This window comes from Phocoena sinus, chromosome 19, assembly GCF_008692025.1.
Source record: "Phocoena sinus isolate mPhoSin1 chromosome 19, mPhoSin1.pri, whole genome shotgun sequence".
NCBI classification, from domain to species: Eukaryota; Metazoa; Chordata; class Mammalia; order Artiodactyla; family Phocoenidae; genus Phocoena; species Phocoena sinus.
Genome location: NC_045781.1, coordinates 52,144,889 through 52,171,206, shown reverse-complemented (window position 1 = coordinate 52,171,206; position 26,318 = coordinate 52,144,889). Strand labels below are relative to the sequence as shown.

General features: G+C 48.6%; 1 protein-coding gene across 1 annotated transcript in view; it reads left to right on the top strand.

The window, feature by feature from the left end:
- Positions 1-22,386, top strand: part of PKD1L2 (polycystin 1 like 2) — an 83,042-nt gene extending 60,656 nt beyond the window's left edge. The window contains 16 exon segments of the mRNA XM_032614834.1: positions 1,606-1,752; positions 3,816-4,015; positions 4,709-4,869; positions 4,871-4,933; positions 5,785-6,001; positions 9,436-9,525; positions 9,528-9,636; positions 10,839-10,947; positions 10,949-11,044; positions 12,438-12,534; positions 15,492-15,629; positions 17,247-17,432; positions 18,326-18,423; positions 18,649-18,878; positions 19,129-19,183; positions 22,225-22,386. Coding sequence (XP_032470725.1) covers positions 1,606-1,752; positions 3,816-4,015; positions 4,709-4,869; positions 4,871-4,933; positions 5,785-6,001; positions 9,436-9,525; positions 9,528-9,636; positions 10,839-10,947; positions 10,949-11,044; positions 12,438-12,534; positions 15,492-15,629; positions 17,247-17,432; positions 18,326-18,423; positions 18,649-18,878; positions 19,129-19,183; positions 22,225-22,386 — 2,158 coding nt within the window.
- The last annotated feature ends 3,932 nt before the right edge of the window (positions 22,387-26,318 follow it).

Below are 26,318 nucleotides of genomic sequence, written 5' to 3'. Positions count from 1 at the left end.
ACAAGCACCTACTAAGTGCCAGGACCAAGGCTGGGCATTGTGCATTTGCTGCTTTGCTGATCCTCACGAGCCTCTGTAAGACACATAGAATGGATCCCCATTTCACAGATGAGGAAACCAAGGGTCAGAGAGGCCCACCAGTCCACAGGCCACACAATGCTAGTCCCTCCCTTGACACATCTGCAGCATCAACCTGTCATTTAGCCCTCCGTTTTCCCATCTGTAAAATGGGATAGATGCCTATTGCAAAGACAAACCCTGCCCAATACGAGGAAAGTAGATGAGACACTGGGCTGATTCTCCAGTAGGAGACCTAAGAACAGCTCTTCTGCAGAGCACTAAGTTAGGTCTTCCTGTGCTTTTCTCACTGGATGCTCACAGTGACCCTCTGGAACAAGCACTGTTATTATCCTTGTTTTACAGGTGGGAAAATCTAAGCTCGGGAAAGATAACTGACCTGCCCAGGTCACACAGCTGGCAAGCTCAGAGCCAACACTCCTTCCCACTGTCTGAGGCCAAAACTAGTGACCCAGATGGGTGGTCCCCAGCCTGAACACTCATCGGTGGCTGGCAGCTTTAGGAAAACACAGCATTTAGACCACTGTCTTTGACTCATTTAAGACAAAAACACTAATACATTAATGCTTTAAGAGCCTCAGCTGCAGGGCTGGTTCCTGGGAAGCGGCTCTGAGATGGAGTTGAATATGGAAGCTGTTTATCCAAGGAGTGCCTGGGATCAGCCCCTGGGCAGGGAGGGAAGGAGGTAGGATGGGCAGAAGGAGAAGAGCTTTGATGCAGCCCACAGACAGCTCAGCTGACCACACAGGGGGCTCTGGAGCTGTCCTGAGCTGGGTTGAGATGCCTGGGTTTTGATCACACCCAGGTTCTATACCCAAAGGTCACAGGGGATGTCAGCCTCCCCAGGAGGCTGTGTGACCTCAACAGAGGTAGCTCTTGCATGCCTGATGGGACTATCCTTCCTGAAAGGAGAAAGTGCATGTCAAGAGCTTCTTAGCACAGTCCCCACCAGTAAATGCTCAATAAAGAGTGCCTCTTGTTATCATTACTCTTATTTCCCTGTAAAGCAACTGCTGCTGGATCTGACCTCCCAGCAGAGGCAAGATGATTTCATTTCTTCCTGGGCCTCAAAGATCTGAATCAGGTTAGATGATCGCCACGAAGTGCTGAATGGATGGTAGGCTCATTCTCTGGATGGAAGCCCACAGGAGGACCAAGTTTCGTGTGCTCAAGCCTGCACCTCCCTATACACACGACAACCTGGCCTTCCTCACTTGTAAAGCCCGGTGACCCTGGGCTTGCTGCCCTGCGTGAGGGTTCACAGTTTCAGAATGCACATTCTTGCAGTGTATCTGTGAAAACCTGGCAGCCTCCAAGCTGGCGGTCTACACTAGCTGAACTCCCCACATGAGGCCAAATTCACCCACTGATTGGGGCATTTTGATCAAGTCACCAAGAGCAATGAAGAAAAATACAAAGTCTCTTTCCAAGAGTTCTCGTTCTTGGGCTCAGGTCTGGACCTTCATGGGATCCAAATAAGTCTCATCCCCCCACCACATTATCCTCAAAAGTGAGGGTCCCTTCCAGGTACGTAAGCCGGGTGCTGGTGCATGACCTGGCAATGGACGGTAAGTGGTACTTCCTCTGCAACTCGTGGCTGTCCATCAATGTCGGAGACTGTGTCCTGGACAAGGTATTTCCAGTGGCCACAGAGCAGGACAGGAAACAATTCACGTACTATATTTTCTCATTTTAAGCAAATGCTCTTTACTTTGTTCTTTCATCTCTAGGGAAGTTGCGTTATAATTCAGTCACAGCCAAATAAAAGCACATTTCACCTAGTGGGCCGGGGTAGCTCTGAGTGTGTGACATTAATAACCAGTCACATTTCACCTAGTGGGCCGGGGTAGCTCTGAGTGCGTGACATTGATAACCAGCTTTTCTTGTTGCAGTGAAAGGGCCCTGAAGGGACATGGACCCTCCAAGACAGAATTATCTTCAGGGGGTGATAACAGTTATGGAACACTTATACATATTTACTTACGAATGTCACAGAATAATATTGTTTACATGAGTGAACAGACTGATCTGAATGGTGATTCAACGTCTGGCCACCTGGAGCTTCTTCTTCATGTTGTTTTATCCTAGATGCATTTTTCAGCATGTTTCCCCTTGCTTTACTCACTCCCTCACCCCTTTTCCTGTCGTGCATCCTTCCACATCTGTCCCCAAACACAAATAAACAGATACAAATGTACACACATGCATGTGCGCACACACACACAACACCACAGAGCGCTATTTTGTAACTTTTTAAATGGCATGCTACTCTAACTATGTTGCCTTTTTTCTTTAATAATATATCACGCACATCCTTCCAGGAGGGTATGTTTGGGTCAAATTTTCCTTATTGGTTGCATGATATTCCACAGAATGGATGTCCCACAACCATTCTCCTATGGATGGGCATTCAGTCTGCTTCTAGTGCACTTACTGCAAGATGACTTTTCCTCCCAGCTGCCACTGTGAGCATCTCAGCCTCCAAGGGGGAAAAAGTCTGAATCAGAGAGACTTGGACCCCAAGAGAGGTATAACACAGACGTGGGCACGGATCACAAAGTCCCACACGCCTGCTGTTGACTTGCCGCGTGACCCTGGATATGTCACCGCACCTCTCCAGGTCTCAGCTTCCGCATCTGAAAGATGACGAGTTCAATGTGCCTGCCCCATAGGGGGTCCCAGGTCCCATGAGACGATGTAGGAATGTGCTTGGCACACTACGCGGCTCACACTAAGTACTCAGTTACAGAAGCAGGGATTATCTCCGAGGGCATCAGCACATGGGATGCCCAGAAACTCAGCAAGGAGCTCTCTGAAGGCAAAAGCTCCTCATCCCTCCCGTGAATCCCTGGTGCCCAGCAGAGAGCCTGGGACACAGCACCAGGGGCATCAAATATTTGTTGAATAAGACAAATAACATGGACAATTACTGTTGTTGGCAACTGACCTCTCTCTTTCTGCACCTGTACTCGGAGTCCAGGCCACCGGAACACCCCCGAGTGACAAAGCATCGTACAACCCTGGAGGGTTCTGGCATTGACCAATCAGGACAGGCGGCAGCTGGGAATCTCTACTCTGGATACTCTTAGCATAATCTGGGCCTCTGAATAGCTCCTGTGGTTAAACTACATTCTACTCATAGGGAAATAATACAGATTCTTTAGGAGAATGTGGTGCCATTTTCAGAAACCCTGTCTCACAATTTTTATTCTCTCAAACTAAGTCTGAACCCAAAGCCTTGGATTTTTAACCACTATTCTCTAATGCCCTAATTATAAGAAAACAAATAATATTAGAGTTATATATTATTATTTAAAACTTATAACAAAAATTATTGCTAACACTGATGAACACTCACCTATATGCCAGCTACTTTGCCAAATGCTTTACAAAAATTATCGTCTTTAATCCTTTCAGCAATCCAGTGAGGCAGGTTCTGTTATTACCCCCATTTTACAGATGAGTAAACTGAGGTACAAAGGGTAAAGTAACTTGCCTGAGGTCACGCAGTAGTAAGAGGGCCGTCTAGGGTTCCAACCACTCTGTCCAGAGTCCCCATCATTAACTTGAAGTGATGCTACTATGATGCTGTATTTCTTCTATAAAAGAAAAAAAACAGATGATGAATTTTAGAAACAAATCCCTCCCTCTCATCCCAGGATTGCTCCAAAGAGACTAGGCTTCTGCCCATTCCTGTCTCCCTAAATGCCTGTCCCTCTCCCCTGGCCTGTCCACAGCCACCTGTTTTTCATGAAGACCTCCACAGGCTTCCAGGATGGCCACATTTGGTACTCCATCTTCAGCAACTCAGCTTGGAGCAACTTCACCCATGCCCACCAGGTGTCCTGCTGCTTCTCACTGCTCCTCTGCACCATACTGACCACCATCATGTTCTGGGGTGTCCCCAAGGACCCAGCTGAGCAAAAGATGGGCTTGGGTAACTCCCACTGTCATGGCGATCAGGGCTAGTGGCTGGTGGACATGAACTGTCACTGCCCCAGAAATGCCTTGCAATTCCAGAGGTCCCAAGACCACCCTCAGGTTCAATAATTCATTAGAAGGATTCACAGTAGTCAGAAATGCCATTATACTCAAAATTATTAGAGAAAGGATACAGATCAAGATCAGGAAAGGGAAGAGGCACGTGGGGCAAGGTCCATGGGAGACCAAGCGTGGAGCTTCCAGTTATGATCTCCCAGTGGAGTCTGGACAGCGCTCACTCCTCCTGACAATGATGTGTGACAACACGCATGGAGTAATGCCAACCAGGGATGCTCACCCAAGCCTTGGTGTCCAAGGTTTTTATTGGGGCATGCTCACCTAGACATGGCTGAACCCAGTATGGCTGACCTTAGCCTCCAGCCCCTCCAGAGGTTGAGGTGATACGGTGCAACCAAGGCCCCCACCATAAATCACATTGTTAGCATAGACTATATGGTGTGGCCCAAGACCCCAGGTAAACAAAGGCATACCCACCAGGCAGGACAGCCCAAGGGCTTAGTGGTCACCTCCCAGGAGCCACTCAAGGGGCAGACCTCTCTTTGGGCAAGGTTAACCCTTACTGCACAGCCACCTTCTGGAAGGGGTGGAGGGGACTCTCCCCTTGGCCCCTTCCCTCCATCTGCCCCAGGTAAAGTCGAATTCACTTGGCAGGAAGTGATGATTGGGCTGGATGATTGGATTGGGCTCCTCATGTTTCCCATCAACCTCCTGATCGTTCAGATTTTTTGGAGCATCCGTCCTTGGGTAACCAAGGAGCAGAACGCTGGGAAATGGGATGGGGGGCCCCCTTAGCCTGGCCCCCTCACCGCAGCCTGTGGAGGATGGTCTTCTGACACCTGAAGCAGTGACCAAGGCGGGTCCTCAACCCCGGCAGTGTGGGGAGCTCTAGCCTGGGCAGAAGGGGGTGGGGACTGGGGTTTGAGGCCTACAACCCACGTTGTCGGAGAGCATCAGTCACTAAGATTTGTCAACTGTGTACACATGCACATATACATATGTGCACACAGTACACACATATACCTACACATGCACGCATACACACATGCCACACGTGCACACATTCACCACACACACACCTACAAACGTGTACACACATATACACATATATCTGCACAGCGCACACATGTACACATACGCACACACCTACACATGAATGCATACACACATGCCACGTGTACACATCCACAGACATACACCTACACCTACATGTACATGCGTGCACATGTACACCCGAAAACACCTGCACGCATACATGTACACACAAGTGCACACATGCTACACACGCACGTTTACATGCATGTACACACCGGCACATATATTCACGCAAACACCTACAACATATACACACGTGCACACACATTTTTGCCTACCTACTATGTACAAAATATTATACTTTCAAACAGATTGCAGGCTGGAAGCACACAGAAAGAATTCCCTCTGCATTCATGCACACGTTAAGCATTTATTGAGCACCTACTGTGTTCCACACTTCAAGGAATACAGCCTGGAATGTATCAGTGGAAATCCTAGAAGAGGGATTTTTATGGGGGACAAAACAGAAGCTCAGGGTGGCCCAACGTCATGTCTCAGTAGGCAGAGCTGGGATTCAGACCCAGATTGTCCAGCCCCAGGGCGAGTGCTCTTGACCACTCTGCTGCCCCCTCACCTGTAGCTCACGTCCCCTTCCCTCTGGGTGACTTGCAGGATTTGTGGAGATTCGTCAGCTCCTTGTTCAAAGCTCTGAAGGTGCCACCCCCTTGCTCCGGCTGGGACTTCACGAACTCAATGGACATCAACCAACTGCTGGCCTTGGTGGAAGACGTCGTCTGTCAGCAGAACAAAGCAGGGCAGGTGTTCTGGAAGGAAGCCAGCCAGACAGGGGGCCCTTTAACACTCACTCTTGGGTCTGTGCAAATGAAAGGTGAGTCCTAACATTTCTGGGCCGAGATGGGGCATGTTGGAGGCAGGTGGATGCAGGACCGAGGGCCACGTCTGTATCACTATCACAAGGGAGTCAAGAAGTCCTACTGGGGGTCTCCCTCACCAGCCTCCACTCCAACCACTTGCCACCGCCTCCCTCGCAGTACCACAGGCATCCTGCTCTCCACACAACGCCAAGCTGCCTTCCCACTAAGGCCTGCACACATGCTTGTCCTCTGATCTAGAATGTTCTTTCTCCTCTCTTCACTTGGCCAACGCCTACTCAGACTTTATTCTTGGCTGATGTGTCCCTTCCTCAGGGGAGCAACCCAACCTCTGAGCCCACAACAGGGTCTCCAACCATGTGCTCTTTAGCCCCTAAGCATCTCTTGCACTGCTTTCACATTGCTTGTTGCCAAATCATGAATTGTGTGAAGAGCTGCACATATGTAGTGCACATTATTCTGGTTTGAACTAGTCTCTCTGGCTCTGCTCTTGCCCCTTTCCTTTCCATCTTCTACCCAGATCGCTGCCTCCAGTGTTTAGATCAGGCTGTCCAATAGAACTTCCCACAGTGACAGAAATGGTCTATATCTGCACTGACCAATATGGCAGCCACTAGCCACATGTAGCTATTGACACTTGAAATGTAGCTAGTGTGACTAGGGAACTAAATTTTTTATTTTAATTTTAAATTTTATAAATAAGTTTATAAAAAAAACTAAACCATATATATCTTCCCATAAAAACCTGTTCCTCTTCCTTGTTATTCCTATGAAATCTTTATTCCTATGAAATACTAAAAATTCAGAATCACCTTCTCTTTCTCCTGCAACCCTCGCTTGCAATTCATACACACCTTTGAAAATATCTTTCGAGGGACTTCTCTGGTGGTGCAGTGGATAAGACTCTGCACTCCCAACTCAGGGAGCCGGGGTTCAATCTCTGGTCAGGGAACTAGAAAAAAAAAACAATTTTAATTTTAAAAAGTCACATGTGGCAAGTGGCTGCCATATTGGATGGTGTGGGTTAAGAATGCTGCCATTTTTAAAACACAAGGCTGGTCACAGTCTAAACCTTGTTTAGAATATAAAAATGGGGTCTATAGATTAGGGAGTTTGAACTCATGACTCTTGGCTCCACCTCTGATACAGTGAATTAAGTTTTCTAAGGTGAGGCCAGGAATCTGCATTTTTTACCAGTCACTTTTGTGACTGTTATGCACACTGCATGTTGAGAGCCACTGTCCTCAAGACCAGGTCCCAAGTCCTTACTGTAGCACTCCCTCCTGGCCAGGCCTATGCTGACCCCATGGTCAGCCCTACTTTGACCCCCATGTTCCAGCCACTCTGGAGCATTAGCCCTGAAGAGCTGGGCTTGGGCTGCCCATGAAGGTTGTCCCTGCAGTAGCTCTGCTGATGCCCATGCTGGACACTTGGCCCTGTTTGGGGTCTTTGGGGTTTGGGGGACTTTGGCATTCACAGCATGGGCCTTAGAACCAGGACTCTGGAGTTGGCCAGACCTGGGGCTCTCCCAGATACCAAAGCAGCTGTGCAACTTTGGACAGTTGTTTAACCTCTCTGAGACTATTTCCTCCCCCCCTATAAAACAGAAGCGCTGATCCACCCAGCTCCTTGGCTTGTTTTGAGGACTGAATGAGATCATACGAGTCTGACACAAAGCAAGGATTCAGTAAGTGATTATGATTGCAAATGATGGTATCTTCCGGAAACATTGCCAGAACGCTTACGAAGGCTGTTGATGCTGGAACCATTAGCTGTGGCTTCAGTGATGGAGGCCCAGGAGGGAGGGGGAGGTAGGAGGCCTGAGTCAGAGGGAGTCAGAGTCAATGCTGCCAGGTCTTTACCAACATCGGGTCTGAGCCACAGCCTTCTCCACATCACTTGTTATTTTCTCATTCACTTCTCACTGGTGACCGGGGAGGGGTCCTGGGGTCAGGGTGCTCCATTTTGCCATGCTCTATATCCAGTTTCACGCACCCCTTGTGAAGATGCACACTGGTCCAGACCTGGGCCCTTCCTGTCCCAGGAGAATGGGCCCCTGGGCACCGGCCTCCCAGCTCAGGCTCCAGGGACCCAGGCCTGGTTCCACCTGGAGAGTCCAAGCTTCCCTTAGAAGGCTCAGGGAATAATGAAGAGGTTCAAATTTGTTTTTTTCTTGCAATGAATATGTATTACCTCTGTAATTTAAAACAAAAAACACTTTTTTTTTAGTTTTTGTGTTTTAAATATCAATGTTCTTTAAAAATAAATTTATTTATTTATTTTTGGCTGTGTTGGGTCTTTGTTGCTGCGCATGGGCTTTCTCTAGTTGCGGCGGGCGGGCGCTACTCTTCATTGCGGTGGCTTCTCCTGTTGCGGAGCACAGGCTCTAGGCCTGTGGGCTTCAGTACTTGAGGCTCACGGCCTGTAGAGAGCAGTCTCAGTATTTGTGGTGCGCGGGCTTAGCTGCTCCATGGCATGTGGGATCTTCCCAGACCAGGGCTCGAACCCATGTCCCCTGCACTGGCAGATGGATTCGTAACCACCGCACCACCAGGGAAACCCAACACCTTTGTTTTTTTTTTAAAAAAAAAAAAAAACTTAAGGAAACTGAAATTTGAACAAATGAACTATAGGAAAACATTCAGAGATAACAGGGAGAAACTTCTCCACTGACTGGTTGTTTCACGCTATTAAAGGACTATCATTATTGTTTTAAAAATTGATAATGACACATTGTGATTTTGTTTTTAAAAGGAGTACTCTTCTTCCATAGAAACATATTAAAATATTTAGTGTCAGGACGTGGGGCTTGGAATTTACTTCAAAATAATCCACAGGGAGAGGGTGGGTGGGGTGCAGGCGAAACAGGACTGGTGATAGGATGAGGCGATAATTTTGAGCAATGGGTATAGGTTCATCTCATCATTCTCTTTACTTTTGTAATTTAAATTTTTTCATAATAAAAAGTTAAAAACAAACGATTAAGACTTATACCATCTTTGGCAACAGGCAAACTTGGGTTCAAATTCAAATCTTGTACGTATTAAAATATTTGCTGATAAGAGAACATTATGTCTAGGATTTGCTTAAGGTACTGCGGGAAAAAAAAATTGGAGGGCTGAAGCGAGACAATTTTGGCAAAATGTGGGTAATTGCTGCAGGAGGGCAATGGGTATACTATTCTTGTCTCTTCTACGTATAAGGAAATTTTGAAAATGCCCTTCATAAAAGACTAAAAGAGGAACATTTAAATCCTAACTGACCATATGAGCCAAGTATCCCATCTTTCTGAACCTCAGATTCCCCATGGTTTGGCACACAGTAAGCGATCGATACAAGAAAGCCATTACTAACACTCCTGTTTCTATTGCACACAGTCTGCTCTGTCACTCAGCACCAGCTGATGCTCTTTCTCTCCCTTGTCCTCCAGAAAAAATGCAGTGCCCCAGGCCCGAGGTGGGCCCAAGAGATGCTGGGAAGGACAGTGCCTACAGGCAGTGTCTCTACCTTCAGCTGGAGCACCCCAGGGCTTTTCCCAGGGCCAGAGCCACACCCAGGCACTGGGGCAGCTGCAGACCCTGAAGGGTTGCCTGGGGGGACAGCCCGGAACCCCGCCTCCAGCACACTCGAGGTAATACACTCCCTTGGGTGCTCCCAGCCTGGGGCCTGCAGGGAGAGCACATCCCGGTACCTTGGAAGGTTATTCATCCAGATCTCCCCAAGAAGCAGCGATTATGGACTGCACAAATTCAGGGAAGAGGACTTTGAACAGGGTGATTTTGCCAGATGACGGTTAGAGCCCTTTGTACAGCACTTTACAGTTTATAACCATTTTCACGTGGGTGTTTCCTAGCTGCACACTCTTGGACAAGCCCCTCGTCCTCTCTGAGCCATAGTTTCCTTACCTGTAACATGGGAATGATAATGCCTATCTCCTGGTTCAAACCTAAGAAGAATTTAAAAGGGCCTGGTCCATGAAGAGCAGCATGTGGGCTAAGCGTGGAAGGGCCTGGAGACCGAAGTCCTCTCCAGGGTCCCATTGTCACTGCTGGCATAGCAAACATTTTGTTTACCAAACATTTGCTTTCATCTCCATGTGAACTGCCTTCCTCCCCTTTGAGGTCCCAAACCCCTACCCCATTTTTCTCTGAGATGCCACATAACCCTCAGTTGCCTAACTTGTCCTTGAGCCTTATATTCTTCTGGAGCCCCTATATATATGTAATTAAATTTTTTTTTCTCCTATTAATCTGTCTCGTGTTAATTAGACCAGCCAGAAGAATGTAGAAAGGGTAGAGGGAAATTTTTTTCTTCCCCAACAACAGCACCATAATTCAGTGAAAAAATGACCATTTTTTGAGATGTATTCTAAAATAATTGGTGATGATTTTATATTACGTGTGAAATTTATTTTTAAATATTCCAGAAAAAAAAGAAAGCATGTGGGGATAGATGATACACGTTTGACAAGGAGGTGATGGTTGTTGGAAGTAGTTGACGAGGATTCACTCTACTCACTGATTTCCGTATGATGGGGAATTTTCATAATAAAAACTTAAGTACCAGCCTTCTAGGCTTGCCATGAGGAATAACAGATAAAACCTGTATAAAGCAGTTTGCATGGGGACTGGCTCCTAGTAAGCACTGAATAAAAGTGACCTGAATAGAATATATGTACGTGTACCGGATAGAATACAGAATAGGATAGAGGAGAATACTGAGGGTCTGAGGGGTCAAGGAGCTTGGCCAAGGTCACACAGCTGGTAGGGTTGGGGCAGGGTTTGAACTGGAGCCCAAATGGTGCCCCCTGATTATACCCATCCTCTCTTGCAGCTCCCTGCAGGCAAGCAAGCCCCCTCGAGGCCTCCCCTGGTGGTGTGTCTTGGTGGGCTGGCTCCTGGTGGCAGCTACCAGCGGAGTGGCAGCCTTCTTCACCATGCTCTTATGGCCTGCACTACGGGCGGGTCAGCCCCCTCAAGTGGCTCATCTCCATGGCCATCTCCTTCGGGGAGAGTGTGTTTGTCACCCAGCCCCTGAAGGTCAGGACCCCTGTGTGGCTGCCCTCCTGCCCTCCTTCCCTCCACCCATGATTTCCCTCCTGCCAGCTGCCCAGTTCTTAGGCTTCAGCAATTCCTTCATCTATTCAATCTATTCATTCAACAAACCCACTTGGAGCACTGCTTCTGGGTGGACCTGGGGCAGGAAGGTAACTACCAGGATAACCCATGCTCCCTCAGGGCCAGATGCTGACATTTCACCATCACAATCACCCTTAGGAGGGGTCTCACCTCCATTTTACAGATGAGAAAACCTGAGGTTAAGAGAATAAGGTCACCAAAAAATCTTGCCCTTAGGCCACATGTATAAATAGGAATGATATCATATTTCCTCAGGTCTAGGATGCTTTTTTTTTTTTTTTTTTTTTTTTTTATGCGTTACGCGGGCCTCTCACCGCTGCGGCCTCTCCCGCTGCGGAGGACAGGCTCCGGACGCGCAGGCTCAGCGGCCATGGCTCACGCGGCCAGCCGCTCCGCGGCATGTGGGATCCTCCCAGACCAGGGCACGAACCCGTGTCCCTGCATCGGCAGGCGGACCCTCAACCACTGCGCCACCAGGGAAGCCCCTAGGATGCTTTTGATTGTGAGATGAGCCAGCAACTTACACAAGCTTTACCTTCAGAAAAAAACCCACCAAGCCATTAAATGTGTGCATGAACTGGAAATACACTCCTATTTCTGAAAATGTAAAATTACGCAAGAGAGCAGTGAGAGTCAAAGAGACCCTGAGCCCCGCCTGGAAGGAGCCAGGCAGTAGGAATACTGTGTCAGGGGAGCTGCAGAAGTGAGGGAATATTTAGAGAAAATCCTTCCACCTACGAGGCATCACAGAATTCCCCCACCCTCATTCTTCCCTTAACAGCCTTCGTCAGGGACTTAAACAGCTCCTGACACCTCCCTCAATCTAGTCTGAGAATATTAAGAACAGAGACCTGAACCTTTTTGTTCCCCAATCAAACCACAGAATCCTACTGTGCTTGTGCACTGAAGGTACACAGACGATGTAATGGAAGGAATTACTTAACACGGAAAGAAAGGGAGGGAGGGAAGGAGGGAGGAGGCAGGTGTAAGCAGCTATGCTAGTGAGTCACCAGGCTGAGGGGTAGGAGAAAGGCCAGCAGGTGGGAGGGCAGGAGAATGCCGGAAGCAGCGTGAACTCAAGGATTTGCTGGTCTCTGCCTGGTTGGTGGCCAGGCACGCAAGCCCTGCCCCTGCCCCTTTATGACCACGTCCCCTCTCTGCAGAGGATGGCTTTCCCAGAGCATGGCTCCTGCACCCAGGACACAAGTGTGGCTCCCGTTCTACCCAAGCTCAGACCAGGAATTGACAGGGAGTTTCCAACACAGGCTTGGGGTTCACAGTGGGTGCCTTCCAGGTGCTGGGGTTCGCTGCTTTCTGTGCGCTGGTGTTGAAGACAGTGGAGGACGAGGAGGAGCCTGTGGCCCCCCTCCCGGGACGTGTCTCTGGCCCAGGTAATGGTGCCCAGGTGCAGGCAGGGCTCTGGAACCTGACAAGGCTGAGAAAGCCCCGTGGAGCCCAGACACTGGGTGGTCCCGGCCTCAGACCTTCGCTCCCCATCAGCCTTCACCCTGACTATTGAAGCACCCCCAATCCATCCCGGGACAAGTGACTCTTCCTCTGTCTCTTGGGCAACCTGTTCCTCCCCTATCCGAGCCCTTCTCTCTGACACCTAAGCATGAAGAGGCACCATGGGGTCCACGTTCTTCAAGGGCCTTCATCCTCTGTGTAATCCCAAGCAAGCAGCTTTCTTCCCCAGGGCTCAGGTCATTAGACAACCAAAACACAACAAGCTTGTGTGCGTGAGGGGTGTGAGGGAGCTATAATTAGGGTTCTAAGACAAAGGTCTGCAAACAACAGCCAGGGGGCCAAATCTAGCCCAGAGCCTGTTTTTGTAAAGAGTTTTAGTGGAACACAGCCATGCTGACTGGTCAGAGGAGCCCACGACCAGCCCTCTTCCCCCCAACCTGATTTCTCACTTCCCAGCCGAAACTCCTGAGGGTGTCTCCAATAAGAGAATTACAAAAAACAAACAAGCAAACAGAACAGATTCAACACTCTAATAATAGTCTATACAGAGATTTTGACTTTCAGGGAAAGTAAAACGGGAACAAACGAAAGCCCACATCCCTACATCATCATGCAGTGTGGTGACCTCCTCATGGGACTGTATTCTTCTGCCCTACAATAAGGATTTGGCTTTGTAGATCCAAAAAGTCCATTAAAACCATCTTCCCAAGTCAAAAGAGTAATTTTTCTCCAAAGAGACGACAGCCTCCTGACCAATCAAATATTCATTCAGTAATTCCTTTGGCAATTATCCAGGGAGTACTTTCTGTGTGCCAGGCAGTACGATGGCTTCGGAACATGATTTACATAAAATCCAGTCACTGTAAGTGTATAATTCCTGATTTTAGTAAATTTATAGAGTCGTGCAACTATCACCACAATTCAGATTTAGAACAGCTTTTTGGAACTTACCCCCAAAAGTTCCCTCTTGCCCATCTGAAGTCAATCCCCACTCTCAGCCTCAGCCCTGGCAACACAGCACTGACTGGATGGAACACGTTGCTGCTCTTGGAATGAACAGCCCATCTGGGAAGACACATTAAACAAGTAAATGCACAACACGACTTGTAAGAGAGAATGAGGGGGTAGAATAAGAGGGTGGCTCCTAGAGGATGGGAGAGGGAGGGTCTGAACACTGGGCATGTGCAAAGGCCCTGAGGTGGGACAAGAGCTTGTCATTTTATAGCAATTACTGACAGGGTGGCCAGAGCATGGGGAGCTGTGTGTGCATGGAAGAAATGCTTCAAGATGAGGGCAGAGAGGTGGATGGGGAGCAGGTCATACAGGGCCCTGTAGGGCCCGGGGCCATGCCGGGGTTTTGGAGTGTTTGAAATAGGAGAGCAGCATGATCGGACTTGTGATTTTGTGACTGCTCTTGGAGACCAGAGGTATTGGGTCAAAAGTAGAAGTGCAGAGGCCAGTAGGAAGACTACTGAAATGGTCCAGACTAGAGGTGGCATGCATTAGCAGTGGGGGTGGACAGAGGGGCATGGATCCAAAGGATAGATGGGTCAATATACCCCTATCAGACTGGCTAAAAAGAGTGATAACACCAAATGCTGACAAGGATGCAGAGAAACTGGAGCATTCATACGTTGCTGGTGGGAAAGCCATTCTGGAAAAGTTTGGCAGTTCCTTTCAAAACTAAATATGGGCTTACTATACACCCCAGAAATTACACTCTTGGGCATTTATCCCAGAGAAATGAAGAATTATTTTCATATAGGAACTTGTACACAAATGTTCACAGAAGCTTCATTTGTAACTGTCAAAAGATATTTAGCCACTCCTAGGAATCTACCCAGGAGAAATGAAAATATATGTCCACACAACACATTCATACCAACATTATTCTTAATAGACCAAACGAGGAGTAATCCAAATGTCCATCAACAGGTGAATGGATAAACAAAAGGTAGTATGTCCGTACAATGGAATATTACTCAACAATAAAAAGAAACTAACTATAGGGAATTCCCTGGCCGTCCATTGGTTAGGACTCTGCGCTTCCACTGCAGGGGGCCCAGGTCTGATCCCTGGTCAGGGAACTAAGGTCCTGCAAGCCACGTGGTGCGGGAGAAAAAAAAAAAAAAGAAAGGGAAAGAAAAAGAAACGAACTACTAATATACACAACATGGACAAACACCAAACCATTGTGCTAAGTGAAAGATGCCAGATACAAGAAACTATGTACATATGATTCCATTTATATGAAAAGTCCAGAAAAAAGAATCTATGAAGACAGAAAGAACATTAATGGGGCTAAGGGTGGGGATAGAGTGGGAGCAGAGACCAATTTTAGGGACATGAGGAAACCTTTGGGGGTGACAGAAATGTTCTAAAAGTAGGTTGTGGTGATGGTGGCACAACTCTACAAATTTACTAAAATCACCGAATTGCAGGCTTCTAACGGGTGAAATTATGAAATTTATAGGTCAATAAGGTGGTTTGAAAAAGAAGATACTTGGAATGACATATAACAGGACTTTGAGATATTAGTAACCTTCATCCTTCCATCCTTCCAAGTTTTGGAAGCACTGGGATCCATCTTAGAGTTCAGGAACACAGAAAGACAGCATCCAGGAATCAGTAAGACTTCAGGTGAGGAAGGCATCTGTGCTTTCAGTATGAGGAGAATTCTCCAGCGGGAGAAGAAGGGACGGAATTCTGAGCACTGGGATGGCATGGGCAGAGGCATGGAGGGTAGCGTTGGGAAATGGCTCCCAAGGAGGAGGAACAGTGGATCCCGTTGTACCTGGTGAGGGGAGTCTCTTGGTTGCAAACGTACAAGCTGGTTCCACTGCCCATTTGGGGGACTGTCCTTGTGCCCTTGCTTTCACAGACCCCTCTGCCTTGTTCCAAGCACGAAGAAACAGCAGAAGGGACATCTACCAGAAGCCTCTGGCCTCTGACGTTGAGAAGATGAAAACCACCCACCTCAAGGAACACAAAGCACTTGCCTTAATCAGAGAAATCTTGGGTAGGCAGCCAAGATTACTTACGAGCAACCCTCCCACTCGCTGGTTCTCAACATAGATTTGAGCAGATGTGGTACAATCTCTGACAGGCCCACACTGCTTCTGGGCCCATCGCCCCAGATATCTACCCTCCCCAGCTTCTCCCCTAAACTTAAAATCCTTCCGTGGCTCTTCCAGGCCCCTAGATAACATCCAAACTCCCTGCTGTGCTCCACCCACCCAGGCCACCTCTCTCGGCCCCTTGTGCCCTCAGCTCCAGTGACACTGCCGTCCCGCAGCTCCTGACCCAGGCCCTCTGGCATCTAGTCTGCCTGGAATGTGCGCACCCTCCTCCCTGCCTTTTCCTCTGGTTAATTCCTTTTATTCTTCAATTCTCAGCCCAAAGGCTGTGTCGTCAGAGAGGCTCCTCTGGCCCGCTGACCAGACGCTTTCAAACCTCCCTGTGTGTCTTAGTCTGGGTTCCCCCACAGGCAGATCTGGGCATAAGTAGTTGGTTTGGGAGGCGATCCTGAGAAGCACTGGTAGGAAAAAGTGCAGGAAAGAGACGGAAGCCGATGGAAGGCGGTTGGTGAGTGGGTTCCATGTGGGCAACTGGGGCTCAGTCCTGCTGAGACCTCGGGAGGGGCGAGCGTAGTACGCACCCCCTAGTTGCCACCCACCAGGTCACTGGTGAGGGCTGCTTCCGAGGAGGGCGCTGACCCTGCCGCAGCCCTGGCCTGCCCTCCCACGGGGAGCCCATGTGGCCAAACCACAGAGTGGCGGAGCTTGCGTAGGAGCTGCATGTACAGAATGAAAAACAAGACAGATGTGGGCAGAACCCCAACAAGTCATCTTGGAGCGGGTGTGCCAGAATGCAGATTCCCAGGCCCTGGGCCCAGAGATTCTGGTTCAGTAACGTTCTGCATCCCCCAACATGATTCTGATGTCGGGCCTCCTAAACTAAATCTTTGTACCTAGTGGGCCCTTAGGTCACACTCACCTGTCTACAGGTGTGCTCCATGAGGGCAGGGAACACGTCTGTCATCTTTATTGCTCTATCCTCAGCACTGCAACATGGCAGAGCCTCATTTTTTTTTTTTTTTTTTGGCCACACCATGCAGCATGTGGGACCTTAGTTCTCCGACCAGGGATTGAACCCCTGCCTCCTGCAGTGGACGCTCCGAGACCTAACCGCTGGACCGCCAGGGAACTCCCCAGAGCCCCATTTAAAAAACATTCTATTTAAGAAACATTCATACAGCACGAAATCCGTTCAGGCAGTATTTTAAGTGCTTTATAAATATTAATTTGTTGACTCCCTCACCACAACCCTGTGTGACAGAATTATCCCCATTTCACAGATGAGGAGAGGGAGGTACAGAGGGGTTAAGTCACTTGTGAAGGGCACATGGATAGGAAGTGGCAGAGCTGGGATTTGAACCCAGGCAGGAGGCTCATGGCCTGTGAACTTTACTACTTTCTGCTGTCCTTATAAGGACTGATTCCTTTGTCACCAGAGGGGCGAGTGGCTGGTCTACAAGACCTCAACTGTTCTGAGCCATGTGCCTTTCCAGTTCCTGCCCTGGACTTGGTAGGAGCTGGGGCCTCTGCCTGACCAGGGGCTGTGCCTCCCTTCCCAGCGCACCTGGGCTCCCTGTGGATGCCGCTGCTGGTGGCCTACGGGCAGGGGGACCCCAGCGCCTACCACTTCAACAGACACCTTGGGCACAGCTTCACCCGAGGCTTTTCAGCCGTGCTGGACTTTCAGGACTTATTCACGTGGGCCAACACCACCCTCGTGAGCAACCTGGACAGTCATCACCCAGGTACCGTCCACCCACCCCAGGACGTGGGTCAGCTCCCTTCTGGGAACAGCTGTGGGTCACTGTCAACTTCAGCCTTACAGAGAACCAATAACCACAGAGCCATATGCTTTGAAGGAGAGACCCTCTGAGGGTCCCTAGCCCTCCCTGGATGCAGAGTGGAGAACCTCCTTCTTAGATAACTGAGCAGGAATTGGCCAGGCAGAAATGGTGTGCCAGGCAGAAGGGACAACATGAGAAAAGGCAAGCCTGAAACACCGAGGCACTATACTTCCTGGAACTACAGAGTGTGGAGTGCGACTTCAGTGTACGGTAGGAGTTGAGGACCCACGAAAAGCAGAGCAGGAGAGAGGAACAGGGGCCAGATCATGAAGGCTCTGGAAGCTCATAGTTTGTGCTTAAGGGAGTGAGGAGCCACTGACAGCTTCTCGGTGAGGCAGTAACATAATCAAATCTGTGGTAGAAGCTGCATTGGAAGTTGGAGTTGAGGGTAGGTAAGTTAGGATGCTGGGCAAAAATGATGCGACTGATGTAGGGATGGGGGCAGAGGCGATGGAGAGACGGGGTGGGTGCAGACAACATTGAAAAGGTACTATTGGTGGGCCTCGTTGACCCTTAGGATGCGGGCATCGAGGGGAAGGACATAAATGGTCTCCAAGTTGATGACTGGGTAGAAGTTGCCATTCCCCAAGAGAAGTTATGCAAGAAGTAGACCAGGTCCAAGGTGGGGAGATGGTGATGAATGGTTGAATGTAGTCTGTGGTTGGCCATGAACTTCTCTTGGCTAATTCTACAACGGGCACACTGAAATTCACATTAGCCTCCAGGCCAGAAAGCTTGGGATGTGTTAAGATGATGTTGATGGCTAGATTTATCCACTTGTTTCTCATCTCCAGGCTTTATCACTGATGGGAACCCCAAGCTGGTGGGCAGTGCCCAGATTCGCCAAGTGAGGGTCCAGGAAAGCTCTTGCGCTCTTGCCCTGCAGCTGCAGGCTTCTCTTTTTTTTTGTTTTGTTTTTTTCGGTACGCAGGCCTCTCACTGTTGTGGCCTCTCCCGTTGCAGATCACAGGCTCTGGACGCACAGGCCCAGCGGCCATGGCTCACGGGCCCAGCCGCTCCGCGGCACGTGGGATCTTCCCGGACTGGGGCACGAAACCGTGTCCCCTGCGTCGGCAGGCGGACTCTCAACCACTGCGCCAACAGGGAAGCCCTGCAGGCTTCTCTTGATGGATGCCGTGTGCCATATTCCCTGGATGTTGAAGACCTGTCAGACTATGGGGAAGGCTGGAATGCCTCCGTCCTCAATAACAGCAATGACTTTTCCCAGGCTTGGCAGTACCAGAGCCAGAGCCAGCGCCGAGGGTATCCCACCTGGGGCTAACTCACTGTGTACCAGGGAGGAGGTTACGTGGTCCCCTTGGGGACTGATCGCCAAAGTGCGTCAAGGTAAGGCTCACTGGATTCACATGCGGCAGAGGAAAGACATTTGCTCAAGTCCAGGTCTGATTGGAGGGTGCAGCTTTCAAAACAGGGCCGAGCCAAGCTCATTGTATCATTGTGGGGAGGGGCTGGGGGATTCAGAGGCATTCAGGTCATATTTTCAGGCCCCTGGAAACTGTGCAATCTCAGAGTTCGAAGGGAAATCCTGCTTCCAGCATTCTCAGCCTGGTGCACCAAGCCTGGTGGCCTCTGCTAGAGCCAATACAGGGATGGGAAACTTAGTACGACGTAAAGTGTCCGCCACCAGGCAAGTAGGAAGTGGTGAAGGCTCTTAACCTTAACCAAGAATTATGCAGGGTCTGAGGTCTTACCCTACTCATAAGCTAACACACTAGCCTGTTTCATGGATGCTGGCAGAAGACACAAGACTCCTAGGTCAGAGACAAAGGATTTCATTACTCACAGCAAAAGCAGTAGCAGAGCTTCATGGTGTTTGAAGTCAGTTCCCTAGGAAGGGCCACGACAGATGCTTGCCCATGCAGTGAGTTACAGTACCAAGGAGGAACACTGAGCTTGGAGCATTCACTGTTTCTACAGTGGCAGAAGCAAGCCTGCTCTTTGTCTGAAGGAGGATGTCACCTCATCCCTTGAGACTGCTCACTGCAAACTCAGCCCTGAGACGATGCCTGGGTAAAGCCCCGCCAGAGCCTTGCATTCCTGGAATACTCAGCACGAATGTGCAGGGACACTCAGGGCCCACACACACTGTGTCTCCCAGCACGCTCTAGAGTCAGAGAGCCCTAGGTTTGAAACCCTGGCACTGCTCCTGTTAGCTGTGTAGTCGCAGGTGAGTTAGTGAACCCATGTGAACCTCCATCTCCTCCATGGCACTATTACAGCACCAAGGAACACAGGGAGCAAGCCCCAAAGGAGGACACCTGGCAGGGGTCCCCTGGGGTTAAGGACAGGCCAGGAATAGCTTATTTCCACATAATAGGTGTTTTCCTGCCACTCTGAACAACTGATACTCTCTCTCTGCTTCTATGTATCAAAGCAGGACGCAGACCCACCAGGGACAGGGCATGTTTTAAAACAGGCCCATCATTACTGCTCTAAGTAATAACAGCTATTATTACTACATGTGCACACACACACGCACACACACACACACTTCTATTTCCTCTTCACAATGATCCTGAGGCACTGGTGTTAACACTATTGCAGATGAGGAAACTGAGGCCTGAAGACATTATCAGCTTTCCCACAAGGCAGGCAAGATTTGAACCCAGGTCCCTCTGGCATGTGCTCTTTCCACGGCACCCGTGAGGATATCTCCAGGAACTGGTCTTGTGAACTGCCAGCCCAAGAGGGACTGTAACAGTTGCAGCTGCTGCCTGCCTAAGCCCCTGATGCTCTATGTGGCTGCTCTAACACCATGGTCCTCCAACTTTAAAATGCATCATATACGAAGTACTATGTATAAAATTGGGACTTCCCTGGTGGTCCAGTGGTTAAGACTCTGCGCTTCCACTGCAGGGGGCATGGGCTCGATCCCTGGTCGGGGAACTAAGATGCTACATGCTGTGCAGTATGGCCAAAAAAATAAAAAATAAAATAGGCACGCAACAAGGATATATATATATATATATATATATATATATATAATATAATTCCCAAGTGAATTATAGCCCTTATTCTGTAATAACTTTTAATTAATTAGGCTGCACCGGGTCTTAGTTGTGGCACGCGGGATCTTCGTTGTGGTATGCGGGATCTTTTTCGTTGTGGTGTGCAGGCTTCTCTAGTTGTGGCACACAGGCTCAGTATTTGCGGGGCATGGGCTTAGTTGCCCCACGGCATGTGCGATCTTAGTTCCCTGACCAGCGGGCAAACCCACGTCCTCTGCATCGGCAGGTGGATTCTTAACCACTGGACCACCAGGTAAGTCTCTGGAATAACTTTTAATGGAGTAAAACCTATAAAGGTACTGAATCACTATGCTGTACACCTGAAACTAACATTGTAAATCAACTATACTTATAGATAGATAGACAGACAGATAGATATAATGTTTAAAACAAACCAAAAAACCGCCAATCATAATCCCTTGGAAGGCTCATCAAAACACAAATTCCCAGGTCCCACCCCCAGAGTTTCTGACTGGGGAGATCTGGGGTGGAGCTTGAGAATCTGCAATTCTAACAAGTTTCCAGATGATGTGATGCTACCAGTCTGGGGACTGCATTTTCAGAACCTCTGCTCTGACGGCCAGGGGACCTTTGCACATGGGATGGGAAACTGAGGCCCAGAAGGAGGAAATTAATTCCCCAAGATCATGGCAAATGAAGGGCAGACTAGAATCACGTCTCCTGATTCGTGGGACTCTGTTCATTACATCAGTGATTCCCAGCCCTGACTGTACATTAGAAACACCTGGGGGCTTTTGGCAATGCCTGCCACTACACCTGAGACCAATAAAAACAGAATTCCTAGGAGAAGGATCCAAGCACTGGTATCTTGAAATCTCCCATGTGGTTTGCATACACAGCCAAGATTGAGAACCCACTGGAAAAATGACTAAAGAAAACAATTTAGGTGATGACAAAAAAACTTTAACTTTTCATGAAGTGGACTGTCTCCATTCAGAGACCTGCAAAATGGAGTGGAAAGCAGGAAGCTTTTGCAGGGTAAAGAATAATAAACAAGGAAGCGGAAAATAGAAAGTATCTGATTGGCCAGGGCCACAGAGTCAACCTTGTTTGGGATGAGAAGGAAGAGGAAATAAGTATAGAGCCTGGAATTTGCCTGGTGTTTGGGGATTAGCTGACTGGATATACTGCCTTTCTGGTCAAGGGGAGCCTTTACAGAGACACAAAAGTTATCCCAGTTTCAGTTTGCTGACATGGCACCCTGCACAGCAGCAGCTCCATCTTGGGCCCAGAAATTTATTTCAAGATGTTCATATGGTTACTTTGGTTTAAATTTTGAGAAACCACCAAACTGTTTTCCATTTCACATTCCCAGCAGCAATGAGGGTCTTTGTACACAAATTCCTAATAGCCTTTGTGGGGGTGGGTGGGGTGGGTGGAGGGCATCTTGTCATTCTCAATGGAGGGGAAGAAGGAACCGTTCCCCTGGGGATAAAGAAGGAACCCTGTGGGGATAAAGGCAGGAGTGAACACCCTTGGGATTCCCAGAAGGAGGTCAATTCCAACACAAAAGCAACACTAAACAGTGAAGTGACTTTGGCAGGGACCAAATTGGACGATAAAACCATGGCTTCCCCTTAGAAAGAAAAGCCCTCAAAGAGAATGGCCCTACCTAAGTTGCATGGTTCTTTCTCCCTCTGCAGCTGTCAGAGGAAGGAGAGATCGTCAATTTGCTACTGATGAAGATACTCAGTTTCCTGGGCATGAAATGTAAAAGACAGGAGCCTGGAAGCAGCAGTGAGCAGCCTGAGTTGCTGTCAGAGGCCTGGGCCCCTCAACCTGTATCAGCTGTGCCCCAAATTTAAGCTGTTGGTCCAGGCACAATCATCTGTAGAGTAGGGGAGGGCCAGCATCTTAGGCCTACACTTACCAGTGATTCTATAATCTCTCCAGGTCAATATTTTTCTGTGTCCATAGAAGAGTTACCAAACCTGGCAAGCAAAAAAAAAAAAAAGGAAAAATACATACATACCTCCATACAGTTGCCACCACTATCATAGACTGTTTGTTCAAATGTATTTTCAAGTAGAAATATAACAAATATTGTCTGGAGTTCGGGGACGGGGGGGGGAAATCCCCTCTACAGACTAATTATTTCATCTTCTTGGTCAGTCAGGAGTTGCCTTTGAATGATTCTAGTTCGGGGTTTCCTAAACTGTGTCCAGGAGATGCTAATGGGTGTCATATTAGTTTGCTAGGGCTGCCAGAACAAAGTACCACAAACCGGCTAGCTTAAAACAACAGAAATTTATTGCTCCACAGTTCTGGAGGATAGAAGTCCAAAATCAAGGTGTCAACAGGGCCGTGTTCCTTTGGAAGGCTCTCTTTTAGCTTCTAGCGTATGCCAGCAATCCTTGGCGTTCCTTGGCTTGTAGATGCATCATTCTAACCTCTGCCTCTGTTGCCACATGGCCTTCTTCCCAGTATGGGGTCTGGGACTTCAACCTACCTCTTTAGGGGCCACAATTCAACTCATGACAGGTGTCATCCTCCCCCAAATGTTTCTAGCTCAAACGTGGGAAACACTGGATACACAAGTGCTTTAGCATGGGAATTGTTAGAGCTTTTAATATGCTAAATGTGCACTGTGAGTCTTCTGGGGTGAGATGAATGTGAGCAATAAAGTGTGTACTGACTCCCAAACCCCTATGACCATGGCTTCTGGTATTGAAGCACTTCAGTCAGGGCTAGTGTTCCTTAGGCAATACCTTGGGAATTGTTGATCTACACCAGTGGTTCTCAATATTGGCTACACGCTAGAAACCTCAGACTTCATCCCAATTGATCAGAATCTATGGGTCTCAGGCATCAATATTTTTTAAGCCCCCCCAGATGATTCCAATGTGCAGTCAGACTTGATAAACATGCTTTAAATTCTGAGAACCACAGACCTAGATAATAAAAGTCTTCCAGGTGACTGTGTGGATAAGTGCACATTTCCCCTCTCCTATGCAGGAGAAGCACCTCACGAATCCTCTCCAATTCACCCTGTCTTGTCTCTCCTCCTAACACACCCATTGTAGAAGGTACTCTAGGTAGCCTGCCCCAAATCCATTCCATACTTTCCTCCTTGCTATCAGAATCCCAGTTTGTTCAGGTAGACCCTACCCCTACCCCACATGACTCATGGTAAGGTGACCCTGTGGCCACCTCAAAGTAAATCTTGATTTGTCTTAGCAATAGCCCTTGACAGGGCTTCCCTCGTGGCGCAGTGGTTGAGAGTCCGCCTGCCAATGCAGGGGACACGGGTTCGTGCCCCGGTCCGGGAAGATCCCACATGCCGCAGAGCGGCTGGGCCCATGAGCCATGGCCGCTGAGGCTGCACGTCCGGAGCCTGTGCTCCGCAACGGGAGAGACCACAACAGTGAGAGGTCCGCGTACTGCAAAAAAAAAAAAAAAAAAAAAGAGATGGGCTCTAGTGCTGGACATTGTCTGGTCTAAGACTGCTGGAACTCTGACAGCTACCCTGAGACCATGGGGAACAATATGAAGATGGCAGAGCAGAAAGATGAGAGGAACATGCACACTTGATGAGGTCATTAAACAGCTAGTTTAACGGTGAAGCTGAACTACTGCCAGCCTTCTATCTGGATGAGAGCTTAAATATCCTTTTATGATGGCTGAACCAGGATCCCACCTAACTACCATGATAATCAAAAGCCAGAATCCTTTATAAACAGAGAAACACATAATGTGGCAATACACATAACACCTTGGGGATTTATCTTCTATCCACCCCAAAGCCCATCATCCATTCTTTATTGTGTCAGGTATGAACATGAGCTATATAAGCAGATAAGCATCAAATAATTCATACCAAGTGCACACGTGTCTCCCGAAAGTCTGGTACAGAAATCTACCCAGACACATAAAGTCCGTTAGTTTAAATAGGAAAAGTTCTAAGATCTAGAGAAGTTATAAATTCTTCATTTCTCTTTCCCATCTTTCCCATCCACTCTCCACTTCTCTGTTGACTATAAATATCAAATTGGAAATTTCTTGTTGTGAGAGAGAAAAATATATCTGCTCAAAGAGATGAGAAGGCCCCCCTGAGACACCTGAAAGAAATGACCACCTGCATTTTCAGGTGCCTGTACCAACTGTGCAATGAGATGACCTTTCACATTCCAAGCCATGGATGTTACAAAGATAATCAGACAAAAAAAAAAATTTTTTAATCCACAATGCTTGTTACATTAAAAAAAAAAAAAGACACACTTCCTATTGCTTTGGCATAAGGGCCCACGACATAGCCCACACATTGATATGTGACCTTGTTCTTCATACCAAATGAGTTAGTGAAGCTAGGAATAAATATTTTAGGGCATGGCTTGCATTATGCTGCAGTGGCTTGTAACAAAACAATAAAAACAGAACACTGACATTATGGAAACCAGACAAGATCTGGAGTTTACAGTAGACCACTGTGAGCCAGTCAGCATCCCAAACAGCGGCAAGTAGAACAGAGCCTAAGAGCAGTTGATTGTGAATCAGACTAGAGGGCAAGTTCTGCTACTGCCACCTAGTAACTGCTTAAGTCATAAAATGCCTTCCTCATTCCACTCCTGGGAAAGTTAGTTAAACTTTCTGAGTCTCCAGCTCTTCATCTACAAAATGAGTATAATACCTACCAGAAGGGGTTTGGAGAAGATTACAAAGATAATATCTGCACAGCCCCAGCACATAACAAGGGCTCAATAAGTGGCTATGATTTACTCAGAGGAAAATGGAGCACAGCAGCCCTTGCAAGCCACCACACACATGTGCCCACATCCCCAATTTTATAAATGAGGCAGAATCTCACTGCAACATTTGGGTCGCCCAAACGCAAACACTCACACACACACACACACACACACACGCTTCAAGGTACTCATCCTGTAATACTGAAGGTGTAGAGACTGAAGTGTTTTTCACTCCCCCGTTTCTTTGCTGATTCATGCCCACTCCATAAAATCCATGTTAAAGGTGAGATCTTTCCTCAAACCTAATTATTTTGTCTCCTTGGATTGGGTGAGACATGTCTCCTGCTTAAGTAAGGAACTGATCATGCTGGGTCTCAACTCTCTGCCTTTTGATTGCTCCTGCAGTCCAGACCCCACCAAGAAGCCACTCCTACCCCTTCAACAAGTCCTTGCCCCTCTGAGTTTCATGATTCTGTCTGTCCCCTCTGTGGGGACCGTGGGCCTTTTGGGATCTGTAAAGTAATAAAGTGGGTTCCTAGACTGTTTTCAGTATTTCAAAAAGTCAAAGAGAAACTGCATTTGTGTCACCGAGTCTTTGGCCAATGCCCAATAACCATCTTTGGCTGGCATGATTGTTTGGACCTACTATGAATCCTGCTCTGAGTGACCCTGATCCTCGTAGAAGGGTGGGAACTAATCTTTTAACAGAACTGGGAGCACCCTGCCTTCCCCAGGGCCCAAGGGCACTGGAATGCGCTAGCCCAGCAGTACCACCCCTGGCTGGAGCCCATTTCACCGCCCTGGGTCGCGGAAGCAAAAAGGCCTGACGCAGCGCTTTCACTCGCCCAGAAGCAATGCCGGAAGGCGTGGTTCCCCGCCTCCCGGGAGGCCCCGCCCCTGACGGCCGGCCCGGCCCGCCCCCGTACTAGTCCCCGCCCCTCGCCGCAGCCCCTTCCGGGCCACAGGGCGTTCCGAGTGTCACGCCCCTCCCGCCTGCCACCCCATCAGGCCCCGACCCTCCCGGGGCCCCGCCCCTGCGCGCCGGTCCAGCC